Genomic DNA, 25,394 nt, shown 5'->3' on the forward strand with positions numbered 1-25,394 from the left:
TCTTTTTTTGGAATTTGCAGTGCTCTATTTCTGTGGCTGTAGGTTGGAAACAGATTGGATGTCAGACTGATTGTCAGCATTTCTGTTAGTGGTTTTATATGTGGGTGGTTTCTCAAGTAAAGAATTTTGCATTTATTGTAAAAGCTAGTAAGGTGACTTTCCTATATCTAGCTACATGCTAAAATACAGAAGCTATAATTAATGTATAACAGGAATTTGAAAACTTAACTTTCTGTTTCGAAGAAAAGGGACTCCTGAAACATAATTCACTGAGAATATTAACATCTGAACCCACAAACTGAAAATACAATGTTTGGTGTGAGCTGAAAGGATTTGACATGATAAGTTTTAAGTAGCTTCAGAGTTTATCTTTTCTTTCTGTTGCTTCTGTCACAATAAAGACTAATTTCTGTGTGCTTGAATATACATCTACTGAGTCAATATATGTGCATTTTTACACCTTATCTACATCAGATGCTAGTGTATTATCTTGGTTATATACTTTATCTCATTGATCTACCCTACCGTCATGCCTTGGAATATTACTCAAAACTCTGAGTTCTGGCTCACTAGAATATCTTAAGCACACAATTTGCCACTTCATAAAAGTGGCAAAAAAAGTGGCAAAAAAAAGAAATGCAATGGCGCTTTTATGTCAGGCGGTTAAGACTTCTGTTTGAGCGGTTCTGTTAATCCTGGCGTGAGGAAAGCAGTCCAGTGTTTGCCATATCCTAATCGATGTAGTAGGGGTCCCTGGGGATTCCCTCCATACTCACTGCCCTGTTCTTAGTCACCTTAACCCTTTTCCAGTGAGCAGAACAAAAACTTGTTAAATGCCTAAACATCATCTAAAGTCCTACAAAGAGGTGTGCGACAGCTACCAGCAAACGCTATTCCCCTCTGCTTAGTTCCTGAAGCTCTTTGATCCCACACAGAAAAGCGATGGGTTACAAGTGTGCTGTGTTAACAATACAGAATCATTCTGATTTGTTCTGTATCTTCAATCAGCCTGTTACATGGTTATGCAAATCTTGCAATATAATTTATATCTGTTTGCCTACAAATATGCTTTTAAATCAGTGCAGCTTTGCAAGTAGATGTTTTTTATTCGGTTACAGATATTTGTTGTTTGTTTGTTTTGCTTAATCTATTGAGGTAGAACAAGCAAATCAAATCATAGTTAACTATGTAGGTTTATACTGCATTAACAAAGATGGCTATCCAGTAAAAGTTGGTTTTGTTAAATTCGTACACAGATCAGCACGATAGGAGGAACACTCGAGCTGTAGCTCTTTATTCTGTGACATTTTGAATGCTTGGTATGTTCAGCTGGTCTGAAGCCATGTTACAAAAGGTTACTACGAGAAAGATTTGATGGCTATACTCAGAATAGTTGGCAGAACGAGAGCAAAATTTAGGGACAAATTGTGGAAAATTGCAAGCTGAAGTATAAAAATGTGACTTGGTAGATGCAGTCATGGCTAACAGCAGCATTTTAGTGTTTATGCTGAGAAAAAATAAATAATCATGGAAAGAGAGGTATTGCTCTGATTAAAGCAAGAAATAGGCATAGCACAGCCTGTATTTTAGTAGTTAGATCACAGACCAGATTTTGGTGCTGATAGGAAAAAATTGAGGGTTTTGGGGTTTTTTTGTTGTTTTAGTTTGGTTTTTTGAGACCACTTAAAATTGTATAATTTATACAGTTTCTCTGGAAAACAAGGAAATATGTTCTTGTACATGTTTGTTTGTATGGTGAAGGTCTGTATGTATTTATAAAGGAAGAGTAATGAGAAAATATTTCCAAAAATAGTGTATGTCTTACTGTGTGAAGTAACTTCCTTTTTACTAATGGCTGTTCTATAGGCTAGTTGTGTTGTATGGCATGGTGAATTCAGATAAGCATTAAAGATGTGTACAGATATTTTTTTGTCTAAATAGTACGAAACTGAGCTTTGGGTCTTGTTTTTATTTAGTTTGGTGATCCTCTGAGGATAAGTTTTCTCAGGTGTACCCAGCTCTGTGTGAATTCAGATTGCTCAGCAGTTAATATATGATGAAACAAATGCACCGCACAGTGTCAAACTAGAATAACAAAAACACAGTTGAAATTCAGAGAAATACAGAGACAAAGCAAAATACGAATACTAAATCCTTCATGAAAGCATCTAAATACTTAATTTTACTTGTGTAAAGCTTTTGTTTTGCCATAAAAGACCTAAAATATATAGCACTTTTGTATGTCTGGAATATAAATAATCTGATGGCAGCATCATTCTGAAGTTCATGCATACTTTTAAAATGATTTAATGTTCTCCTATAGGTCTCAATTTTATCCAGATGCCTTTATTCAGTCACATCAAAAGTACATTACTGAACATTTTATTTATCATCGTGTAAGGCTTAATTCTCTTGCAAGTTAGAACTTTGCTATTTTCTTTTGAGCCACATTTCACACCTGTTTTGAAAAAGATAAAGATTAAGGTTGTTTTCTGTTTCAGCCTAAGAGTTCTGTGGATTTTTTTTTCTTGAAATAGACTCAACAAAACAAAGTAGTAGGCTTCTGGCACAAATCCTGCACACTACCTCACTAAATGATTAACTTTTCCTTTATCTACTGGTTACTGATATTAGCATATCAAGTGCTCAGATCTATTGATATCAAGGGAATTTGGTTCTAAATTTTATTTGTTTAAACAAAATCTGAAAATACCCCCAAATTATGTAATGACTCTGTAATTTCTGTGTAGAGGATTCAGTTATCTTGCTTCAGAACACTTTTTCTCATTACTGAGTATGAACGGGATAGAGGAACTGAAGGAATGAAGGAAGGGGTTTGGAGAAAATTTACTTTTGTTGACATGAGGAATTCTTTCAAGAATTCAGTAGGTTGGGATACTTAGATGACATGGCAGAGAGTGAGTATGTGGGTCCTGGTTTGTGAAGAATGCTCCAAGTTTCTAATTACTTTCTGTCTTAGAAAGTTTTCCTGGAGTTAGTTATCCCCAGTAAACCTGGTCAAGGTCCTGCTTGTGTAATTAAAATACTTTCTTCATACCTATTTGTTTGAAATAGGATGTATTTTTTTCATAATTTCAGAGCTAATTATTGTCTTAGTTTTTGAAATTGCAAGGGGCCAGCATTTCAGTGGAAGAAATTATCTTTGAGTCTATTTTCTAGTGTGTTAAAACCTCGTAGTGCTTTAAGCGGAAGGCAGGGGATAAGGTTACATATTTAATTTAAGCATATGCGTTTTTGAGATTATTAGTAATTGGAGATAACTGCCATTTTGTACTCATAATTTCCTTGCAGAATGATCAAAAGCTATCATTGACAAATCTATTTCTCTCTGTTGAACCTGAATGCAAGTATCAGTAACACAGCTGTTCCCCCCGCAGAAGATTCTGTTCTATTCTCAGCATCGAGTGACCTTCCAGCAGTGCGTACCCCTGAGCTACGGCCGGGTGGCTCGCTCTGCGGCTCCGAGCTGGGCTGGGCTGGCCCATGGCTTCACGATCCTTCAGGCACCTGCCTGAAAACGGAATGCACAAGTGATATTTTTGTAATTGCTCTGTAATGAGTTGCTTAAAAACAAATTTCAGACAAGTTGAAAATGGTGGATTTAGCACTTCCCAGCTCCTTGTGTTCTTCAGATCCACAGCAAATTAGGCAGTTTTAAAACGTGACTTCTGGGTGTGATTATTTTGAGTTGGTATCTCCTCTCGTTGTTTTCATTCACATAATTGTTACCGAGAGTGAGAAGGCCTAGCTTCTAGTAACGTGATGCATGAATCAGTATTTCAGTTTACTTTTGGGAAGAGACTGTCATTTTGTATTTCAAAATTCACCTTCACGATGAAAGCAGCATAACTCACTTCACATCGACAAACTACCATTTGGAGCACAGAATTTTAGAGAATATAGCAGGTTTCTGTAGTGTCCTTTCCAACCTCGATGTTTTAATATCAAATCAAATCTTAGTCCATGTAACTTACTGCTGTGTTGTTTAACCGAATGTCATTTCATACCCTTTGCAAGTTTTTTTTAGGAATTTAATGCTTCCCCAATAAGAAACTATTAATGAAAGATGACCATTTGGGATTTGGTGTACAGAATCAACTCAAGTTGCAAGCACTGACATGTTATTCAGCTTGAATCATCTATTATTTTTTTCTTCAGTCTTTTTGTATGTCAAGGGAAAAAATTGCTGTAGCATGTTATGAAATACTGTGCCACATGCACATAAAGATATATCATATTTGGCATATCTGTAATTTAGTTGTAAGTATGAAATTCCTATTAGGAATCTATATGTCATATTAGCAAAATGGTATCCATCCTGTACTATATTATTTTGGTAACATGATAGCTAGATTTGAAATGGAATCCAAAGGTCATAGTTGGCATCATATTGAGAATTACTTAACCACATTTTCCTTCCCGTCACTGACCTCATCTCTGCCCAGCCCTAACTACAACTGTCTACATTGCAGCAGGTGTGGAAACACTCTTATATGTTTGTGCAAATTCATTTTTTTTTACCTACGGTGAAAAAAGTAATTTTCAGACTGCATATCATCTTTTTTGTGGGTGTGGCATTGAAATAATCAAGTATTTGATTTTTTGGGGATCAGTAAATTCATTATATTAAACGTTTGTCATTTCTATTTTTCAGATTGTATCTCACAATTATTGAAATTACATTAGCAAATACTGAATTTACAATAGTGACAATAGAAAAACACAAGGATAAATTACCATGTTCATCCCTCACAAAAGCCCATTATTCCCTGCATTGCACTTCCTCACAGCCAGTGGCAAATGTGTTTCTAAACTTAGGTTAAGTTACACAGCCATGTTCTATTTAACAATAAAGCAACAGAACAATTATGTGTAAGATTCAGGACTGCTGAGCATTTGAGTCTTTCCTGTGCTGAAAAACAGAAATTCCTAAATTTAACTGAATTACTGTTTTTCTCCAAGCATCTGATTTGGACTTCTTACTGGAGTTAAAGTTAAAATGGCATGGGACATAAGTCATGTTGGGTTTAGTTTGACAAAGGCTATGCAGAAACCAAAATTAACTCAGGACAGTGATAGTGCACAAAAAACGCTGTGTAGCTAAGTATTAGCACAGTATACTCAGGGTATTTGAAAGTGCTGAAGGGAAGGGAAGCTTTTAGTGATTGGGGTTTTTGTTTCAAAACAAAAGAATGTAAGAATTTTCTGATTAAAGGTTATGCGTGTGATATAAGAAATACAATCAGAATGATGCTTTTGAAGGTATTTGGGGTTTTGTATGTTTTTTATGGAGCAAACATCCTTTTATACAACATAAACTCATCAGAAAAACAGCGCAGAGTGTTTCCTTCGAGCGCAGACACTAAGAATGATATTGTAGAATGTACATTCTGGTCATATCATGTACTTTAAGGAAGACTATTTCCAGCAAAACTTAAAAATATATAAAAAAAATGTTTTTCAAATACCACTGTATAATGCAGGTATGAAGAATAATTTATTTTAGAGAGGTTCCCAGTTCTTATAAAGAGATCTCTTGCTACCCATATTTCTAATATCTACTAGTAAGCTTAGCTGATGATAATTCCATGGATCCTTCATTGGTCATCCCAGGAGTTTAGAAGAGTCTAATTTACAGAAGTTTACTCATGAAATAAAATATTTGAAATTTACAGTTTTACTTAGTAGAATGCACAGACTCCTGAGCTGTGTGAGACCAAGTGTTAATAAATGTTTTAATTTGTATTTCTTAAATTTTATAAATGTAATGTATTTGTAATAGAATGCATGTTACATTAATATACATACATGCATAGATATAAAATTCATTGTGTCATCCTTCATGACAACATCTTGTTTCTTTTTTCCTAATTTTAGCTTTCATTTAGAGGAATAAATTTAAATATGTGTAATGTGAAATGTGTAATGAGAACTAGTTTGCCCGTAAATTGGTACTTGGTATTGAACTTTGTTCCCTGCCACTCCTTTTTGAGTTCCCTTTTTCCTAGTGGTATTCTGGGTTTGGAATGGCAGCTTCGGTCTGAACTTCAGCATCCTTCTGTTGTGGCTTAGAGCATCGAGAACATCACCAGGCGAGAGTTATTACCATTCCAGGGCAACCCTGGAGATGTGTAACAGATTTTAGAAGTAGGTAAAACTTTTTGGGACAGGGGATACATGAGAAAGGAAAGCAAGCCACTCTTTTACTCCAGATACACTTCCAGCCAACAGAGGCTCATAATCTGGAGCTCTTTTTATAATCTTCACTAGCAGACTAAGAAAATAAAAGAGAATCACAGCATTTATTGACAATACTGCATGATGTTTACGTTACGTAATGAATAATAGTAATTTATATATGTGTGTATGTATCTTCCAGGATAATTTTTTTAAAAAATATATATGATTATATTGTGTGTAAGTGTGTATTTATATACAGAAACATAAAAGTGATTGACAAATGGTATTTGATGGATTTCTAAATACTATTAAGAGTTCCAGAGCTGTGTAACTTCTGGGAATAATAATACAGGGGCAAATACCGTCAGCTCACCTTTTTGTTAAGTGCCATGCCTCAGAAATCACCAAGAGTCTTTTTGGTGCCACACAATAAAGGGGATGCATCGTGCTTTCCCCAGTCTGGCTGTGTGGTATCAAATGTGTGTTGGAAAAACAGTACTGAGAGATTTAAATAAAACAAAGACAAAACTATAGAAGGGATATAACAACTGATATTATAGAAACTGGGTATAAGGTTTCTCCTATATGAACCTTTCGGTTGATTTCCATGTGAGCAGAAATCTTACATTATAAAGATTAAAGTTCAAGGCAGCAAGGACTGTCAACAAGAAAGGCATTCATTATTAATAACAACAAAAAAGTCATATCATTTTTCATTTTACCCAGGGAGGAAAAGGACAAAGAGACATCAACACATTCAACTGTGTAGGTAACCCATTCTGTCCTCCCTAGGCCATAGTAATGAATGTGATATATGCCGGCAGAGACAAGGTACACTGCCAAAACATGTATATTTGTCATGCTATACAGCATTCCTTTTTGGTTATCCTGGTGAGAGGCAAGATTTGTTTAAACAGGGAAATGAATGCATTTTCCAGCTGTGAATTCTGTGTCAGGGCACCCATTTTCAATGAATTTTGTCTCCATTCATGGGTGTGGTCTTCATGATTACATAGGTAATATGTCTGGGTTTGCATTTGAGGTTTGTTAAGGTAATCTGAACTTGGAGTTCCTATGCAGATTGGTTATTTCCATCCAGGTTAAGTATTGGGCTTTGTAGTCAATGAATACAATGCAAATACCTCACCCTGTTCTGAACTACTGTAAGATTATATAAATACAGAAATTGTTGTGGGGTTTTTGTTTGTTTTTTTTTTATACAGGAAAAATTTTGAACTAGTATGTATACTAAAAAAAGCACCAGGGTGCTTTTTCTTTTTTCTTTTTTCTTTTTTTTTTCTTTTTTCTTTTTTTCTGTTGTTGGTTTTTTGGGGGGGTTACATAACAGCTTTTGTTTAATTACTTGTAAATTATCTAAGAAGGTTACCAAGTATATAGAAAGTATTTAGAGTGAAACACTACTATGCTTCGCAGAACCATTTCTAGGACATATAATCAAAAGCAAATTGCGTATTGCACACTCCAAAATATACATTCCAGATCTTTTGACGTGAAATAAATGGAAATACTTACAGTTCTGCAGTGCAACTAAATGCTATGTAGTTAACATGGTCAAGAAAAAAATAGTTGGTACCTATGGTACACTACCACTGTTCCTTCTGTACAGAATTTCTTAAGGGATGCAAACAGCAATGTTTTCTAAAAAAAACCCAAAAACTAATTACCTGTTCTGAAGCAAAAAGCACAACATTCTAGTGAGATGAAAACTGAAGGACAAGAATAAAATGTTCTTCTAATAGTAAAAAGACCCCAGACAACCATTAATACAAATGAATATTCAGCTTTATACATTCTGTAGCCAAGGATACGTTACTCAGGGCATGTTCCCCGCGGACTCTTGGCTTCATTTTGCATGGTGTCCGGGGCACGGGCTGGGTGCGCCTGGCTGGCTGCACAAACAGCCCTCATGCTCAGAACGGTGTCGAGTGGGAGGGTGCATGTATACATGCAAAGTTCATTTGGTGTAACTGTAATGATGAATGAAAAGTTGTTTGGAGTGTAGGTGAAGGACATGTCCCCAGTGCTGCCACGGGAAGAGTAACAGGAATGATCAAGAGCTGAGCATAGATTCAGGGCTGCTGCTTCACTCTATGTAAGGTGCCTGCGGCATTATTTTTTTAAAGCCTGTCGCCTTCTTAACCTATTTCATATCGGTGTGTGCCTATATCTAAGGGTCCATCAGCCTAATATCATATCTACCTCTGAGGAAAGACCTTTGGCCATGCAGCCACGATGATTTATCGCCTGTTGGGACAAAACCTTCTTGCTACAAAGAAAGCTGATGTCTTTTCTAGTATTACTTTCTTCTGTTAATCTGTTATGAATGAGTAGCAGAGCCTCATGTGCTGGTGGTGCCTCTGACTCTCAAAACCAAGAGTGTCTCATGAAATCCACTGCATGAATTGACACAAGGCAGGTACGATAGACATTGTCAAGGGGGCAAGCAAGAGTCGTCAGCCTCTGAGACCTGTAGCTGGGCAGAGCTGGGCTGGGGTTAGTCCAGCTGGTTCCTTTTCATGCCCATCAGACAGTGAGGGGTTTGCAAGACTTTAATAGATTGTGTCCAGAAATGTGAAATTCATCCTCAAGATAAGCTTGATAAATAGAAACTTTTTTGAATGAAAAATTTGAATTTATGCAATTACCTATACTTTCTTCTTAAGGAGCATGACACGGTTGTTCGGTTCTGTGAGAATACAGCTGAAGGAATGTAATCTTTGTGTTGTGGGTTTGTTGTTGGGTTTTTTAATTAAAAAAGGAAAAGAAGAAAATTCTTACTAGATTCTAGCAGCTTTTGATAGATGGCCAGAGAAGGATGGGACTTTTTTCATGAGCATGACATTGGCCTGTTAAAATCAGTCTGAATACTTGCTCAGATTTGTCCGACTAATACCTGTCAAATAACTTAGATGCTAATGGTTAAAATCTCAGGATTTTGCCCCTTCTGAGCACCTCACGCATCCTGGTACGGAGCAGGCCGTGTGGGCAAGCCGTGTGGGAACAGCGGGCTGTCCTGCCCTGGCTGCCTGTCCCAGGGCATCCAACAGTGCTGTCCCCAGGCTGTCCCCAGGCTGTTCTCAGGCAAGCCGGCCACGTCCGCTGGCCTGCAGGCTGGTTTGGGTAGGGGGTGTGGGGCCAGACTGGGGCAGGGCACTGGGGCACAAGGGCACCTGTTCTCTCTTTCGTTCCCTTCTGCTGATGTGGCAGTCTTGTGGAGGACAGACAAGTGCCTGGTATTGGTGGAGCAGGAACAAACGCTAAACTAAAGAACAAAAAAGAATGAATGAAGACAAGGAACCAAAGGTTTCTTATTTTGTGATTCAGTCCTTCCAGTGGGACATACTATGTTATTTTGACTCTACGTGGACTCAGAGAGGGTTGGGATGCATGTGGGAAAGATGTATGAATTCACATTACACAGATAAAGTTAGTTTTGGTGTTTCATAGGCTTTGAATATTTAGTTTACAATCTTAGTAATGTATGCCATGTACTTTTGTCAGTGTACTTTATAGGGAATGTGTAGATAGATAAAATCATTTAGGGGTGGGTACAGATAAAAAAAATCAAATTAATAAAAAATTAAACTTTCTGCAGTAATAGGACTAACCCTGTGTGTATAGCTCCATTTGGTTGATTAAAATCTTAAATTTTGTATTTAGCTTGAACAGAGTAAATGAGATATAGTGCAATCTCAGAATGGAGCGAATATTTCTTTGTGTGTAATATTTTTTAATGAAGGTAAATGCTAGGGAGAACCTATTAACTCAGATCAGTTTTCCATGTAAAGTATTAGCATTTGCAGTTTCTTTATGATTTCAAGGGAGGGTGAAGGTTTTCTTTTCTATTAATATTGTGTGCCATTACAGAGGTCATAGGGTGGCATTTGGTTTATTGTTTTATCTGTTAGTAATACATCTTGTAAATCCCTAACTAGCAATGATTTTTCTTGAGCATTCTTTAAAAGCATTTCTGTAGCAAACCTGATACTTATAAACAGGATTAAAGTGGCTGGTGAATTATGCAGCAAGGCTGTCTTGTTTCTTGACTCAGTCTATTATATGGCAATTGAATTATTTTGGCAAGATTTAGGCAGATAAGACTGTTAAAGTTTGCTTCTTTCAAATATGTTTCCATATTATTTCAGTCTGGAAAATCACGTTGGCTTTTCAGCAGCAGGTTCTGAGATATTTAAGTAAGAATGATGATGAAATGAAAGCTCACCTTGACTTTCTGTTGAGACAAATTTTTTGAGGATTGGTGGTGTAAATCAGGTGTAAATGATGATCCAGTCTTGCTATTGCCATTATATTAGTAATATTGCAGAAACTAATAAAACGAATTATTTTTTCATGCATTTTAACTTGAAAAGGATCACCAAATCCTTGAGAAAAAATGTTCCTGCTAACTTATCTGCAGCACTGCAGGTGTGTTGTGTTCAGAAAGCCAAAGACTGCATTCACTGAGTGTTCGGACTTCTACCAGTTTCAGTGAGTTTGGCTCACAATAGATGAAGGATGGAAGAATACTACAGCATTTTTTACTGTTTCTTATGTGTAGTCTAGCTGCTGATTTTAGTTAATCTTGCTTTTGTTTTGCTGCTGTTTTGTTTATCTGTGAGTTCTTGAAGTTGCTGTCTCTGGAGATTACTAGTGAGTCCTCGCATCTAATTTTGTTCTTAACTATTCTGTATTCCAGTGGAGACAGTTGAAATATTTTATATTTTACCTTTTTATTGATATCTAAGTTTCTTGCACCCCAGCAATGTTTCTTACCAGAATTAGGGAATGAAGTTTTGGAACCAATGATAGTAAAGTAAAAAATTGAGATCCAATACTAAAACTGCATCTATTGTACACATAATGTAGCTGATACATTAAGATAAGTGCTAATAAGGGTTAAGCTTGTCCCTGGAGCAGGGAGGTTATTATGTACACAGCGAGGTATGGACGGTCTCTTTAGAGTTCACTTTGGATGGCACTGAACACTTGCAATTAAATGTGAAACCCTTGGTGTGTGGGTCACCTGACTTACGCTGAATGACACCTGATGTTGGCACCTGGTGACTGTTCAGTGGCCTGCATGAGATTCATGGCTGGTCTCAATTAGTCTCCTGCAGCAGAGATATCTTCATCACAACTGGCACCTGTGACGGCAGGCTAGGGGGGAGGTCAAAGGTTTGAAAAGACATGCAGGGTGATCTACGGAGTGGTTCTGGGAGGCAGTCCTTACAGGTCAGAGCTGCTGGAAAAGCATGAAAGCGTTAGAAGTTGCCCTACGCTGTGTTCAGTTATAAGGAAGAACAGGTATGCTATGATCTGATAGGAACCACGTGGCAATTTTAATTTAATTTTAAATGTTAATGTTATCTCTGTAATAATGTGCAAAACGTGTACAGGATGGTGCTTTTTGTTCCATGTATGCACTTGGTGGGTATAGTAAGAGAACTTAAAGAAGCGAGTTCCTTGTAAAGTCTTGGCTTTGTATTGCTTTGAAGGACCACTTGACAAACAGGTTAGTCTATGCTTCTCCATCCCCCATCCCTTCACTTAGATACAGTATTTGCTAATTAATAAGGTTATCTCTTCGATGTATTCTTTTCTGCCTTGTTTGAGCAGAAATTACATGTTTTGGAGAACATTGCTAGCTTGCTGTCTCCCGAGTAGTTACAGAAAGATACCTATGCTCTGTCAGCACTACTGAGGAAGGCACAAGCCTACCCGTGCTAGCCTCACCTTAGCTGTCTGGCCTGATAAGTTTCTGCTCCTTTTCTGCTCTTGGGACGTAGTTGTAGAGGCCTTTCATAGTAGGGGAGTTTGGTTTGGTGGGTGAAGCCAAAAAATGCTCTGTTGGAGATGTAAGTTGGGACAAAATGCCTTCTCTGTTTAGATGAGCAGATGGACACTATGCGGGGAAGCGCTGCAAGCCATGAGACGGTAGCGGGTATGTATTCATCTTGCTTTGGAGAATGCACTTAGCACCTTATGTCACAGCACTTTATATATATATGTCTTACATCACTGAGATGTGTTCTACCTGTTTTAGAGTTTTAGTAGTTGAATTTCAGGTATTACTCAGGTTTAAAAAATAATGTACTCAAACAAAAGCAGTTGTTCACAACATTATTTTAGATCTTTTTCGTCTGCATCTTTTTTTATTGTTTTGGGTTTGTGGGATTTTTTGGTATTATTCTATGTAGTTTTAATGAAAAAAAATATAAACCATGTTGTAGTGATAGTGTATTGAGATATGACAACGCAAGGTATACTTCCCTGACAAAAGATAAAAGCTATGAGAGGATTCATTCTTAAGCTTTTATATGGTCAGAATTTAGCCAAAATCTAACCTCTTTGGTTAGTGCCTTTCAGATTTATGTTTTAATCTGAGAGTCCTTGGAGGTACTGCGTAAAACAAGTTAGAAACTGGAAAACAGGTTCGGAGCCACTAAAAATAAGTTAAATTTATTTAAGAGTAATTTATTTTCATTTTTCTGTGACAGTTTCATTTTAAATTTTTGATGTTAAGTTTGATCTTGAAATTATATGGAAATTCATGGTCAAATTATAAAACTTAAAGGAATAGATACATCACGGTGTCAACTGTAGAGCTAGTTTCAATAGGGCAAATATTCAAGAAAAGCAACGAGAAAGTGTTATTTGTGTGCATAAAACATTTCAGAGAGAATTGTGCTGGAAAGTTGTGGGGTTTTTCTTCAATGTACATGAATATGAATGGGATGGCACAAGCTAGACCTTTTAAGAGTGATACAAGCATAGTTAGAATAAACAAGCTTTAATGTGTATGGTTTCTTCTCGATATTTAGGATGTTTATGCCTACCATGACTGGAAGATTCTTGGGAGTAAGAGGGAAGGTGGACAGTGTGCAAGTACTGCTTGTTATGCTTGTGGTCATGCTTAACAGCAAATGTAGAATCCCTGCTTCTCTGAAGGGCATCCGCGCTATTTCTGAGACAAAACGTTGAGTGTAACTTTTTGTCCATTATACTGTGCACATGCAAGGTGACTTCTGTGCTTTGAGCTGCCTTGGAAATGTCCGTTTTTTGAAGGAAGTGGAGGAGATGAAGGTCCTGTCCAAAGGGAAAGGTTGTTTGATGCATGAGTAGAGCTCGGGGGAGGTCTGGTTGTAGATGTGTGAGAGAGAATATTGAGAGGGGTCTTAGAGAAAATAAGGAATGTCAGATAATATGTTATGTGCGTAAATGTTCAACAGGAGTAGATTTTAATGCCAGGTCTTGAATGGTCTGAATCCTAGAGGGTGAGAAAATTAACTTTATGCGGAAAGCAAAAGGAGTGCTGATGCTGCCAAAAGGCAGCTGAGGGAGGAAGAAGAGCAAGTTCAGTGTTACCAGTGCGTATTTCATTGAATGAAAGAAGATCAGAGAGGAAGGAATTACAAGTAGGAGAGGTGAAGGATGGCCACCACAACCAGAGAGTTGATTAGTGTTGATGAAAGCAAACAGCTTCTAGAGAATATTGTAGAAGACTTCGCAGTCTCTTTCCTTACTAGCTAAGGGAAAGGAAAACTCAGAGATGTTGAATGTGAAACCTTATCAATTGAAGTAGGAAAAGATAAAAAATACCAATTAAAGTGTGAAGAGAGGAGGGAGCTGATGCTGGACTCAAGAACACTCCTGACAGAGGTCACACTAATGAAGTGTTTGGAAAGGCAGTATGGAGAGGGAAGGATCCCTGAAGAATTTGTAGGGGGAAATGGTTAGAAAAAAAGCAACCGTATTTCTCAAAACCAGTGGATAGATTAAACTGGGAAAAAAAAAAAAAAAAAAAAAAAAAAAAAAAGAGGAGGCATAATATTGACTCTGTATATAAAATTGAACTTTCTCACACAGTACTTCTGTCCCTGTTTCAAGGCTTAATGAGCAGGCCTGTGTAGGCAGCTTTGTATCAATTCCATATGCAAAAGCTGCCCGTATGCCAAAGCATGTAATTCTGCAAGGGTTATATAGAGCCAAAATTCTGAAGTGAAAAACAAACCCACAGAACAACCAACTCTTCTCCTCATAGATTCTGGCTTAGGAGTGAGGTTGGGTCATGCCTTCCGATGTCTTTCTGCTGGACTGGTCTTTGGAGGTTGTATAGCTGCCTACTTTGGAAAGCCTTGGTAGTGCTTCAGTACAAACTGAAGCTCAAAGCTACAAAACCCTCCATTTTAATTCTCCTGAGCTGCATCTTTATCTCTTTGGATGAAGATGGGTATTTAACTAGAACCCTTCAGGCTTGGTCATAAGAATTTTAAGATGTTATAGTTGAAAGTTAGATTGAAAGCCATAAGAACGAATTAGAGATGAAAGGCTAGATTTTGAAGAGTCATTGAGCTAAATTTAAAACTGACTTAGTCCATCTTATGGGCTAGTGTCAAAATTATGAGGAATATCTTGAGGTTTACTGGTAGATGATGATAAATACAGTCCACAGGGGAGCTGTGGAAGCATTGTTCATTGCACTGGAGGGACTGCATACTCGCGGGGAGTGGGCAGGCTGTAAACCGTGAGCAGAGGACAAGGGAAGCGGAGACTTGGAGATTCAGCTGCAGTTAATGGAGCATTTGTTGGTTTGATACATGACCATGTTAATATTTAGCTTTTACACATTAAAATGAGCTGCTGCATTGTGGACTAAGTCTGGTAGATTTAGATCCAGGCAGAATATAAGAGATACCCAGCTGCAGACAGAACAATAAAAGTGGTTTCATTACAGAAAGAACCTGCACTGATGTCCAGTTAATTTAATTCCTACAGAGAAAAGATACAACCTTTACATAACGGTATAATTAATCTATCATTTATTCTCCTTCTGAGATTTGACATTCTTTTAATTGTTTTGTTAAGAGATTAATAATCTTTCACAAAAATCTGAAACTTCGGCGAGATGCATTTATGCTGCCCGACTATGTATACTTAATAATTGTATTTGGTGGTTTATTGGTGTTTGGTTGGGTTTTTTGGAGGGGTTGGTTTTAGTTTTTGGGGTTTTTTGTTTTTTTTTTTTTTTACTTTATAATTATCACATGAAAAATACCTCTAAATTTGTGTGTTCCTGCTGCTTATTTCGCACTCCAAGTTAAATTCTTCCCTTGTGATTTCATAACAGCAGCAAAGTGAGATATGGTGGTGCAAATGAAAGCGCACAAAACTGGGGCAAACTTTTGTTGATCAATGAAAGTATAGAAAATTTTAGTTTAAGTGTATTCAATGTGAAGAAAACGGAGGTTGTCAGTGACTTGTGTCTATATAAAATGAGAAAACAGAATTTTGTATAAACACAAATGTGGTTGAAATCTACGTAGTATGTTCTTACTATTCAAACACGCTTTCTGTCTCCTCACCGATCCTTAACAAACAGCCCACAGTGGTGGCAGGCAAAGGTAGGCTGCAGCACTGCACACACAACTGTAGATTTCTTATTTTTTGTAGTTTGTGGCCTTCCCATCCCACATACTGAAGCGCTAAGCTAGCTAACAAGTTGTACACGATTTTCTGTGATTTATACTCATTATTTTTTTTTTTTTTAATTCAGAGGTTTTAAATTTAAATCTGAGTTAATTTTCTAAGGGTTACATTTTTCATCTAGACTTTTGGAAAGAGTATTCTAGGGCAACATTACATGTGACGCAGTCTTCTTGCTAACATAACATGAAGAGTAACCTCAATGGTAACTATTATAGCTGGACGCTTCTGTCAAAGTGGTCCTTTGGTGAATCAGGCTTGCACCAGTGTGTCGGATTTAAAGAAACTCTGTGTACGTCTCTTTGCAAAAGTTTAGTTGGATGTGTGACAGCAGTGGGTGGGAGCACCCTGTGCTGCTGGAAATAAAGCCCTGAGGTGGCTGCACCGTCTTCATGCGAGGTCAGGTGGGTGTGGGGCTGACAAAAGACGTTGCTGCACCGATTCCTTTTTCACCTTCCTGGTGCTGCTTCGTGCTTCTCGAGCCCTACTCCCAAGGTAACGGTGCAGATGAAGCTCCCCCCGCCCCCCGACGTTATCGCCATCTCAAGGCACAGCATGAAGCCGTCCCGGAGCGGGGCTGCTGCGCTCCTTGCCCCCGCGCTGCCCCCGCAGCCCCTTGCTCTTGCGGCCATGCTCGGGCCCCTGGGCCGGGAGCGCTCCCGAGAGCTCGGGCTGCCCCGGTGCCCGGCTGGGCCGCCCTCCCGCCGGGCCGGTAGCGGTACCGGTAGCCGGGCCCGCGGCGGCGTCCCAGGAGGACGGGAGCGAGCGGGTAGCAGGGGACGCCGGCAGCGGCCATCCCGAAGCGATGTAAGGTGCTCGCTCGGCACCTCGCCCCGCGCCGCCGCCCGCAGAGCCTGGCCGTGCCGCCGCGGGGCTTTTCCGCCGTGGTTTGGGCCGGAGCAGCCTGGCGGGCGGGTGCCCCCCGCGCCGGGCCCGCGGCCGCGGCTGGTGTAACCGGCGTCCCCGCTAGGGGGGGGTGCGGGGACGGGCTGCGGCCGCGCCGGGGCGCTGCGGGGGCGCTGCGGGGGGGGGCTGCAGCCCCCGCGGGGCGCCGGGTGGCCGCGCATATAGCCGCATCGGATCACGCTGTTAGGGCCTGGCGTCTCCCCATCCTCCCCCCGCAGTATCTGAATACCGTAGACCGGGAAAATGAGACCTGCCAAGGACCACACATCATCCGTGCCAAGCACCCCTAACTCTCCAAGAGCTGAACGTGTCGGTAGTTAGTTTGTTAGTTAGTTAGTTGGTTACCTTCCCCACCCCGAACACATGGGTGGGAATAAGGGTTCTTGGCTGCTTACGCTGTGAGAAATGCAGAGCTGATGTTGAACGCTGGTAGGATACCTACGGGGTGGCGCTGAAGGGGTTAACGGCACTACAGGGGCTGTGCGGGCTTCGGGTATGACAGACTGGGGAAGTCGATGGACATAACCTAGTGCTTAATAGAAACAGAAAATTAGTGATTCTCGCTTGCCTGAGGTAAGCACGAGCCTCTGTAATGTCTTGATCTTTGTGCAAAGACCTAGTAAAGAAGAGCAATCTTAAACAGAAACCTTAAATTAGATCGAGGGATTTTCATGACAAGAAAATATCACTGGAAGGATGAAATGTTGCCCGTTAATTTAAAAGAATAGAGGGAAAAGCTTTTATTTAGTCTTTTTTACAAAACAATTATTTAAAAACATCGGTGATATTTCCCTAGCTTATTTTTAAAAACCTTAACACATATATATATGAAAATAGAATACTGTGTGGAATAAAGGCAAAGATATTAATGATTGCTAGCAATTTGTCAAAATATGTTAATGAAGCATCCTGGTTTGAAGCTCATAATATGCTTCGTTTCCTGGTTTGAAGTCCTGGGAGCTGCTTTTTCCATGTGGTGTTAGAAAAAGAGTGTTTAGAGAAAGGTCTGCACTACTATTAGTTCTATACCACTTGCCTGAATTATTTTTATTCCACATCAACCATTTTATAAAGTTGAGAAGAAAATATGTTCTTCACATGGATAATTTGATATGCCATTGTGGTTTATTATGTTTTTCAAAATGCTTGCTATCTGGAGGCAAATGATCTTTATAATAATGTATAGCTTCTATATGTGTAAGCTTGTTAGTGTAGGGTACTGCTTAGACAAGCCTGAAGTGTAAAAATGGTGTCTGGCCTTGCAGGTGATCTCTATCAGATCTCTTTTTTTTTTTTTTTTTTTTTTTTTTTCTTGATGGAAAAGGTTTGACTGATTAGGCAGTCTGCTGCGATAATGCTAAAGGTTAACTTTTAGGCTGAATGTTTGTAAATGTGAACTTTGAACTTAAGTTTTGAGAAGTGGAAGTTGACTACCAGATAACGACTGATTGAGTGGATGATATTAAATGGAAGATGTTATACTCGATAAACAAATGCATTGGAATTGAAGAGTGGTTTTGCCTGTTTGTGTCAGCTGTGTGAGAAATGCTGTTGATTCTTTTTGTTTGGCTTCAGAGGTTCTTCGATTTCATTTTCTTCTTTGCATATTCGAGACTGAGCAGCACTTTGTTCTTTCAAATGGCAGGCTCATTGCATGGGGGGAAGGGTACGTATCTGCAGGTGCGCTGCCTGTGCTATATACCATAACACTGACAATCCAACCAGGTTGGAAAAGGGAGTGTTGCCTCTCAGGGTGTTGCACCCCAGACGGATCTATTATTAGTGTGGAAGAACTTTTTATTTCTACATTTCTAGGTGAGCTCCCACCGAGGCTGGCTCAGGTTGTGTAGATTAGTAGCCTCTGAAAGGATAGGGTTTGTAGTTGTTAAATATCAGCAACTGAGTGTGGGATAACAGGCCAGTTACTGGCCGGACAGAGCAGCACTGGGGCAAATGGAAGATGCTGTGTGCTGTAGGTGACGTGGGCTTTGCAATTGCGCACATTGATCTGCGTAGAATAAGGGGAAAATGAAATTGTTAATAATTTGCAGCTGAGATTGATGGTTCATATGCTGTTCTGTGAAATTGCATAGTAGGTACAACGATACTGTCCCTGTGCACGAGGATAGAAGGTCAGATTGTGTACAGTCATTCATGTACATTTGGCAAGTTTGTGGTGGTACTTACTGTATAGATGGCCATAACTTGGAATGTGGTTATGATTAATGGCTCAGCTTTGGTAGAAGAGTGTGTATAAACAAGGACATGGCTTTAAAGAAGAGACATTGATTTTTATTTTTATAAAAATAAAACACATTTTGTTACCTTTTATATTTTGAGACATAATGACAAGTTATCCTTGGAAGGGATGCGAATTAGTAATGACTTGCCCCTGCCTCTCTTGAATAGCGTATATTAGGCTAAAGAATTCTGTTTCTTTTTTAGGTCCACTGAATTATGTATTTTATCTATTGTTTCTCTGTGTATAGATGATTTGGATAGTTACATTCATGTTCTTGTTTTAATAATAGGAATATACAAATGTAAGAAATTTGTAGCATTTGTAGGTCATACTTTTCTTACTTTGAAAGGTGTGAAAGTTAAAGCTAAAAGGCCACTGAGAAACTTACTTTTACAATTAGTGTTATATACATTTACACTATGAAATTCTCTTGAAGTAGTGGTTCAACACACTCTTTTAGGAGTTTAATCTGTTTTATGGGTGTTCTTTTAGCGGTAAAATAGTGCAATAGGCAGAAGAAACTTTGCTTTGACTATCACCATGTTCCAGAACTTCACTTTGGGAAATTGGATAGACATATAGTTCCAAACTGTTTGGCTAAGAAGCATGCTGCCTTTGATTTTGACATAATGTGGAACAAGTTGGTTATTTGCCTCCTTATATAACGTATTTGTTTTTCATTAAACATTCTGATAAGGTCTTATTAAAGTACCATGTATTATTTATGTTATTTCATATGAAAATGAGCTGAAGGGAAAATTCTATCAGCTTAGGGCATTTCCAGAATAACAGCCTTTCTGTGCTAGGGGGGAAAAAAAAATGAAGAAAAGCATGACATACTCCTGTCAGAACAGGAGACTGCTTAAGGCAGAGAGAAAGAATGAAAAAAGGAGATAGGGCATAGAGAGGGTTCGTTTCTCCTTCTCGCTCTCTCTTGCTCTGTGGCGTGTGGGGTGTTTTTGTTGGTGGTTTGTTTTTTTTTATTTTTGGTTTTCTGGGCTTTTTTTTTTTTTTTTTTTTGATACAAACCAGCACAGATTACTTTATCTGGGTGTTCTAGTAGATCAGCCCATGATAAACTGCAAAAGCATGGAAGTTTCCTAAGCCAAAAGCAATCCCTGTATTGTAAGTTTGTGCATGATTGTTTCGGTGTCGATTGCTGAGTTCTAAATACATTGGGTTTGTTGCCTTGACTGCTTTTGAGAAAGAAAATTATGTAATAACTGATTCTACTGGAAAATTTTCGGTTTTGCATGAAGAAGACTTAGTGGATCTAAATCAGTCTCTGAAGCTTGTGTGGGTGCAGGTATGTGTGCGCACATGTAGAATGAAAAAGAATTATTTTGTTTAATACAGCACCTGAGTTGCAGTGACATGTTTTGTATCTGTTTCCAGTGAAGCGGGGACTATTATTTCTTTTTAAGGTAGATCTTAATATCAAACCAGTTATGCTGTGGATGAAATAGACTTCTCTTGTATGTGGCTTATTTATTTATTGTTGTTAATGCTAAACTCTTCATCTAAGATATGTTTTTGTGGGAATGAGATATCCTATAAAACAGGTGATTTAAAATCTTCTGCAGTCTTTTTAAAGGAAACCCCTTCGAAATCTCAGGTGCTGCTTTGAGGTTTGACCTTTTTTCCTGAAGAATTAATATTTAATTCATTTGTCAAATTCCAATTAAAAATAGTAGTATCTTCTCTTATACTTGAGTTGTATCTAAGAAAAAAAGAGACTTGTAATATAGGACCTCAAGGACGAGCTGTAATATAAATTATTTGATTTGCAGGTCACATCCTACTTTATTACATAAGGACTAACTAGATCTACTAATGAATAATTATTACTCCATAAAATAAAGGGGGGGGGGGGGGGGGGGGGAGAAAAAGCCTGCAAGAGTGGAATACTGATTTGAGGTATCACTCTCAAAGTAAAAAGTAAACATGAAATTCTGAAAATTGCAAATGTAATTTTCCCATGTAACCTGATAGGGCAGCCCTTTATAATAGATAGCCTAGCTGTCAAACAAATTTGTAATTTTAGATGAGATGGGCTGTAGACCAATTTTAAGATACAGTCTTTATCCAAGCCTGCTCCCCTCCCCCCAGTAAAGTAGACACAGTGTGTGCTATGGAATTTTGTTTCATTCCCAGTGTTTCTGCTGCAGTGGTTACAGAGATATTTCACAGTTTCTCTGTAACGCTTTTATAGGCTTCTCTGGGAAACTAGATGGTGAATGAAACGTAGGTATAAAATTAATCTGTATTCTATAAAAACCTCATTTACTGATAGCACTGTGTATTTGCTAGAATCCTCTTGCCTAGCCAAGATTCTTTCCCTTCCCCACTTTGTGCTTCATACTTTTGTTCTGAGAAGGGGAAAGCCCTTTTCATGTCAGGTGTGAGTCCTGGGAGGGGGGGGAAGTGTGCGTGTGAGTGTGCATGTGTGCGTGCAGAATCATAACAGGCATTCAGTCCCAGCTGGGCAATGACACTAATTGCCCAGATCTCATGGATGCCTGTGATGCAGCGCGCTCACTTTCTCTCCTTCCCTATCCTCTCCAGGGATTTTTAAAATGCAGTATTTGAATTTTGGTGAGTGGTAAAGACCCTGCCCTAGGACCCATTTGACAAATGAGAAGCTGTGCAGCATCAGCACCAGCCGACTGAGCCTCACTGAGTCAATCTCTCTCTCTACTAGTCAGCAGCTACTGTTGTGAGACAAGCTTCAGCTCTCTGTCATTGAGGAAGTTCCATTTGCTCATCAATAGGCTGCAGGCTGTGTCTTCTTTTTTTCCTCTCTCTTAAAAATTCGTAGTTTAAATCTACCAAGTTGCCTTAGCTGACAAATGAATGTAGGGATCTAGCGCCGGGGGGGAAAAAAAGGCATTCAAGAAATACTGTTTCTTACTTAAATAATCAAAAAGAAAAAAAAAAAAAACCAACAAAACTAACCCATAGGGACAAGATAGGGCAAACGTGCTTGCATGCAAGCCCCCTCACTTGTTCTACGTAGACTTCAGAGCAACACCATGCAGCATCCCCTTACGGGTGCAACCTGCGTGGCACTGCCGAATGTGGGCATGTGTCCCCAGCTCTCCTGTGCCTTGACTTTTATGTACTTACAGCAGGTAAGTTTGCTTAACTTTTCCTTTTTCTATAGTGCCTGCTTTGTCGACATCGTTTGGGGGTATTTGTAATCTTGGAGATATTTTTTTATGTGAACAGACTGTATAAATGTCTCCCACTGTGTGGAGTGAATGTTGTGCCTGCGCTTAAGAATGGTGAGAGTGAGTAGAAAATATGTTTTAACAGAGCATCAAGCCTTTGCATATCTTTTTTTGTTTGTGTTTTGTATTTTTTGTGTCGTCGTCCCCCCACACACCCAGTGTCTTTATTGATGGTGTTTATAGATATTTAACACAGTGCTTTCACTGTAATTCTTGTGGATACTGTAGCAGAGTTTCAGCCATAAAGGACTGTTCTTTATTCACTTGCAGGCATAAATTATACTTCTAATGTAAATGTGCCCAATGGCAATTTTGTTTAAGCCTTCTTTGAAGCCAGGAATTTTAAGTCTGTGTTGAAACATGCTGCTGATTAAAATCAAGCTGATTTTTAGTTCACAAAAAAAAAGGGGAAGATGAAAAAAATTTATAAAGCTCTATCTGTGCAGAACTAATACTTCTATCACTGAAGTATATTCAAATGGCTTTTTAAAAATGTTCTGATGTCAGCAAAACAATACCGATTTCTAGTCCATTTTTAAGATATTTTTTTTAAAGTAATTTAATAAAATTTTTGCTTCTAGGGTTTTTTTTTTTAGGTATTTCCACCCTTCTCCCTCCCCAAATTATTTACAATTTGGTACCCTCTCTCTGTTACATGAAAGAAATAACTGGATAGTACATTATTTTTTAAATTAGTATTTTGGAATCATCATTGTATTCTACTTTAATGGTGGACTCAGTTATAAAATATAGAGTCATCTAGTAAGTATGTAGAGCCATGACAGAAATATGTTATCATGCAAAAATGATTCATCCTATTTATTCTGCTACTTTCTGCTGAAACTTCAGGGAGAAAAATTTCTTGTGCTTACTGTAACAAATAGGGACATTTCTTCCCAGTTCCACTACAGCATTTTATATGCATATTGACTTCCACGAGACTCTCTAACTTTATTTCTGTATTTACAAATGCCTGAAAGATGTTTTACAGTATTTATTTTTGTTCCTAAAGACTAAATAAAATAGATTTAAAGTTTATTTTTATTTCAGAATGTTTATTTTCTGTTACTGCTGAAAAAACAGAAGTTAAGTATTTGCAGGATATAAACCCTTCTGTAGTTTTTTTTTTGTTTGTGGTTTTTTTTTTTTTCTTCTTCTTCAGTAGTGTAGTATAAGCCATTTCTGACTTACAGCATGGGAATGCATAATAAAAGATTCTTGTATACGCCCTAGATTATACATGTATGTAGGAGGGATTCATATGTCTGCAATTAAAATATGCATCAGATAAATATGATGTGTTTAGTATTTAAATAAATTGCATGTCATAACTAAAATGCACGTTCTCAGTAGTTCTGTATTCTGGATACGTTTTGGAAATGACATTTATAGATCAGCTTTAATGATCCAGTGTGACTTGTGCACTTACTGGTTGTATACAAAATGTACTCCTGTATTTTGTTGGATTTGTTCTTCTGAGTTTGCCAAACACCAATTTGTATGTTAAAGATCCCGCTTTCAAAAGGAAAAATGTGAATTAAGGTGAGAGGTCAACATGGCCACACAAGGAGCTGGTAAAGGACAAATAAAGACGAGGTTAGGTGCTATAATCACCTTCCTGTGTGAGCTATTGCAGTATCATTATGCAAACACATCTATAGTATGGCACTGCTTTAAGGTTTAAGAAACTGTGCAACCATAATGATTACTTTAAAATCGTGATTTCAATTCCATCTATTCCATTTGAGATAAAGATGAGAAGTGATTGCTAATGCACTTTACAAAGAGCTATATCTAGTGGATAATTTTTAACTCTTTAAGTGGATTAACTACCACACTGGAAGTATCTTCCCCCACCCCCCCCCCAAGTATTGGCTTTCTCATCTGCTCAATCCTACTGTCAGTTTAGAATCATTCTGCCTCCACCAATCATAAATATAAGTTAAAAAGTCATCTGAATTCCTGATAATTGTAGCAGGTTCAAATTTTTGTGCTTGTTGCTTCTTTTGATTGCTGGTTGGCATTTTAATTATTCTGGATTCCTGGACAGTGAGATAATTTTCATCTTGATTCAGATATGATTTATTATTTTATATATTTGGTCAAGTAATTTTTTTAGAAACAATGTTACTTTATCTCAAATCTTATTCAGGCAGAAAGATAGTACTGTGGTGACATTACCTACGAAGCTATCGTAACATGCTTCTGGTTTTAAATAGGAAAGGATAAAAGAACTGTTGTATATTTCTGAAAAATGTTCATCAACTTTTACCATGACAGTCTACTTGTGATTTTTTTTTCTATTTTTCCCATATCTGATAATTTCTAGCAAACTTAGGATGATACCTATGTTTTGTATCTTTAGTACAAATACCACTATCCCAGTGCAACTGTGTTTTTCTCAAACTATAAAGTTGTCTATCGAGCTTCAATACTTGTAACCTAAAAGCTTTATCTGGCAACTTAATAACTAGTGATTCCCCCTGCCTGTGGACCCTATGACCAGCAATATATAGACATTATGTGAACCTATGGAGTATTTTTTTCCTCTAAAAATTGCACTTCACATATGTCTGCTCACTTGTACCTCAATTAAAAGGAATTCAGACATCTGTATTACAACCGAGCTCTCTCGCTTGTTAAACTTTATTATCTATTTAGAAACTATGAAAAAAAATCCTTCTCTATTTTTTGGGTGTCTGATAAATACACTAGTATTCTGTCACAATGCAGTTTTATAATTGGATATATGTCTTTCTGAAAGACTATAAAAGGCATTGTGTTCTTCTCAGGGTGGACAAACCAGTCTTCTTGTCAATAAACATTTATGTAGCCATGAGGATGGTGGTTTTCTGTGGAGATGTAATAATAATTTGGGAAAATCTGTGGTTTGGTAGTCCATTTAAAATTGGTTATTATTTATTTGCTAAACTAACACCGCTTGGTCAGTTTGTTTAGTGTCAATGGATAAATTGCTTTCCACAGGGTGCCCAGGGAAGTGCTCTGCTACTTTGGCCTCTGCTAGAAACTTCAGTATTTGCTCCGGTAAAATTCCAGATTACAGATGAATATAGTGTGTTAGGAGCCGCGTGAGGAACTGATTATTTTTTTTTTTTTTTTTTTTTAAGCAGTTGCCTACAGGCTGCTTCACCTAAAAACATCAAAGCTTAACTGTTGAAAATAGAGTTGAAAATAAATAAAGTACAGAGGCCTAGTTCACATTATAGATTAACTGTCAATAAGATATTCACTTGAAAAAGCCAACAAAAACTGGAGGATGCTTCTGAGTGAGTTAAGCTTTCTGAAATGGT

At 38.1% G+C, this 25,394-nt stretch overlaps 1 protein-coding gene across 29 annotated transcripts in view; it reads left to right on the forward strand.

Annotated features, from left to right (window-relative positions):
- Nucleotides 1-25,394, forward strand: part of RBFOX1 (RNA binding fox-1 homolog 1) — a 918,315-nt gene that overhangs the window by 612,324 nt on the left and 280,597 nt on the right. The window contains exon 1 of one of the 29 annotated variants that reach the window (XM_027808627.2): nucleotides 21,353-21,984. The exons of 24 other annotated variants lie outside the window; for them this stretch is intronic. In XM_027808627.2, coding sequence (XP_027664428.1) covers nucleotides 21,841-21,984 — 144 coding nt within the window. In that variant the 5' untranslated portion in view covers nucleotides 21,353-21,840. Of the gene's footprint in view, nucleotides 1-21,352; nucleotides 21,985-25,394 lie in introns of those variants that run through there. 4 more of the 29 variants (XM_027808621.2, XM_005441528.4, XM_014281819.3 and 1 more) reach the window with 4 other exon arrangements.

This window comes from Falco cherrug, chromosome 4 (genome assembly GCF_023634085.1).
Source record: "Falco cherrug isolate bFalChe1 chromosome 4, bFalChe1.pri, whole genome shotgun sequence".
NCBI lineage: Eukaryota > Metazoa > Chordata > Aves > Falconiformes > Falconidae > Falco > Falco cherrug.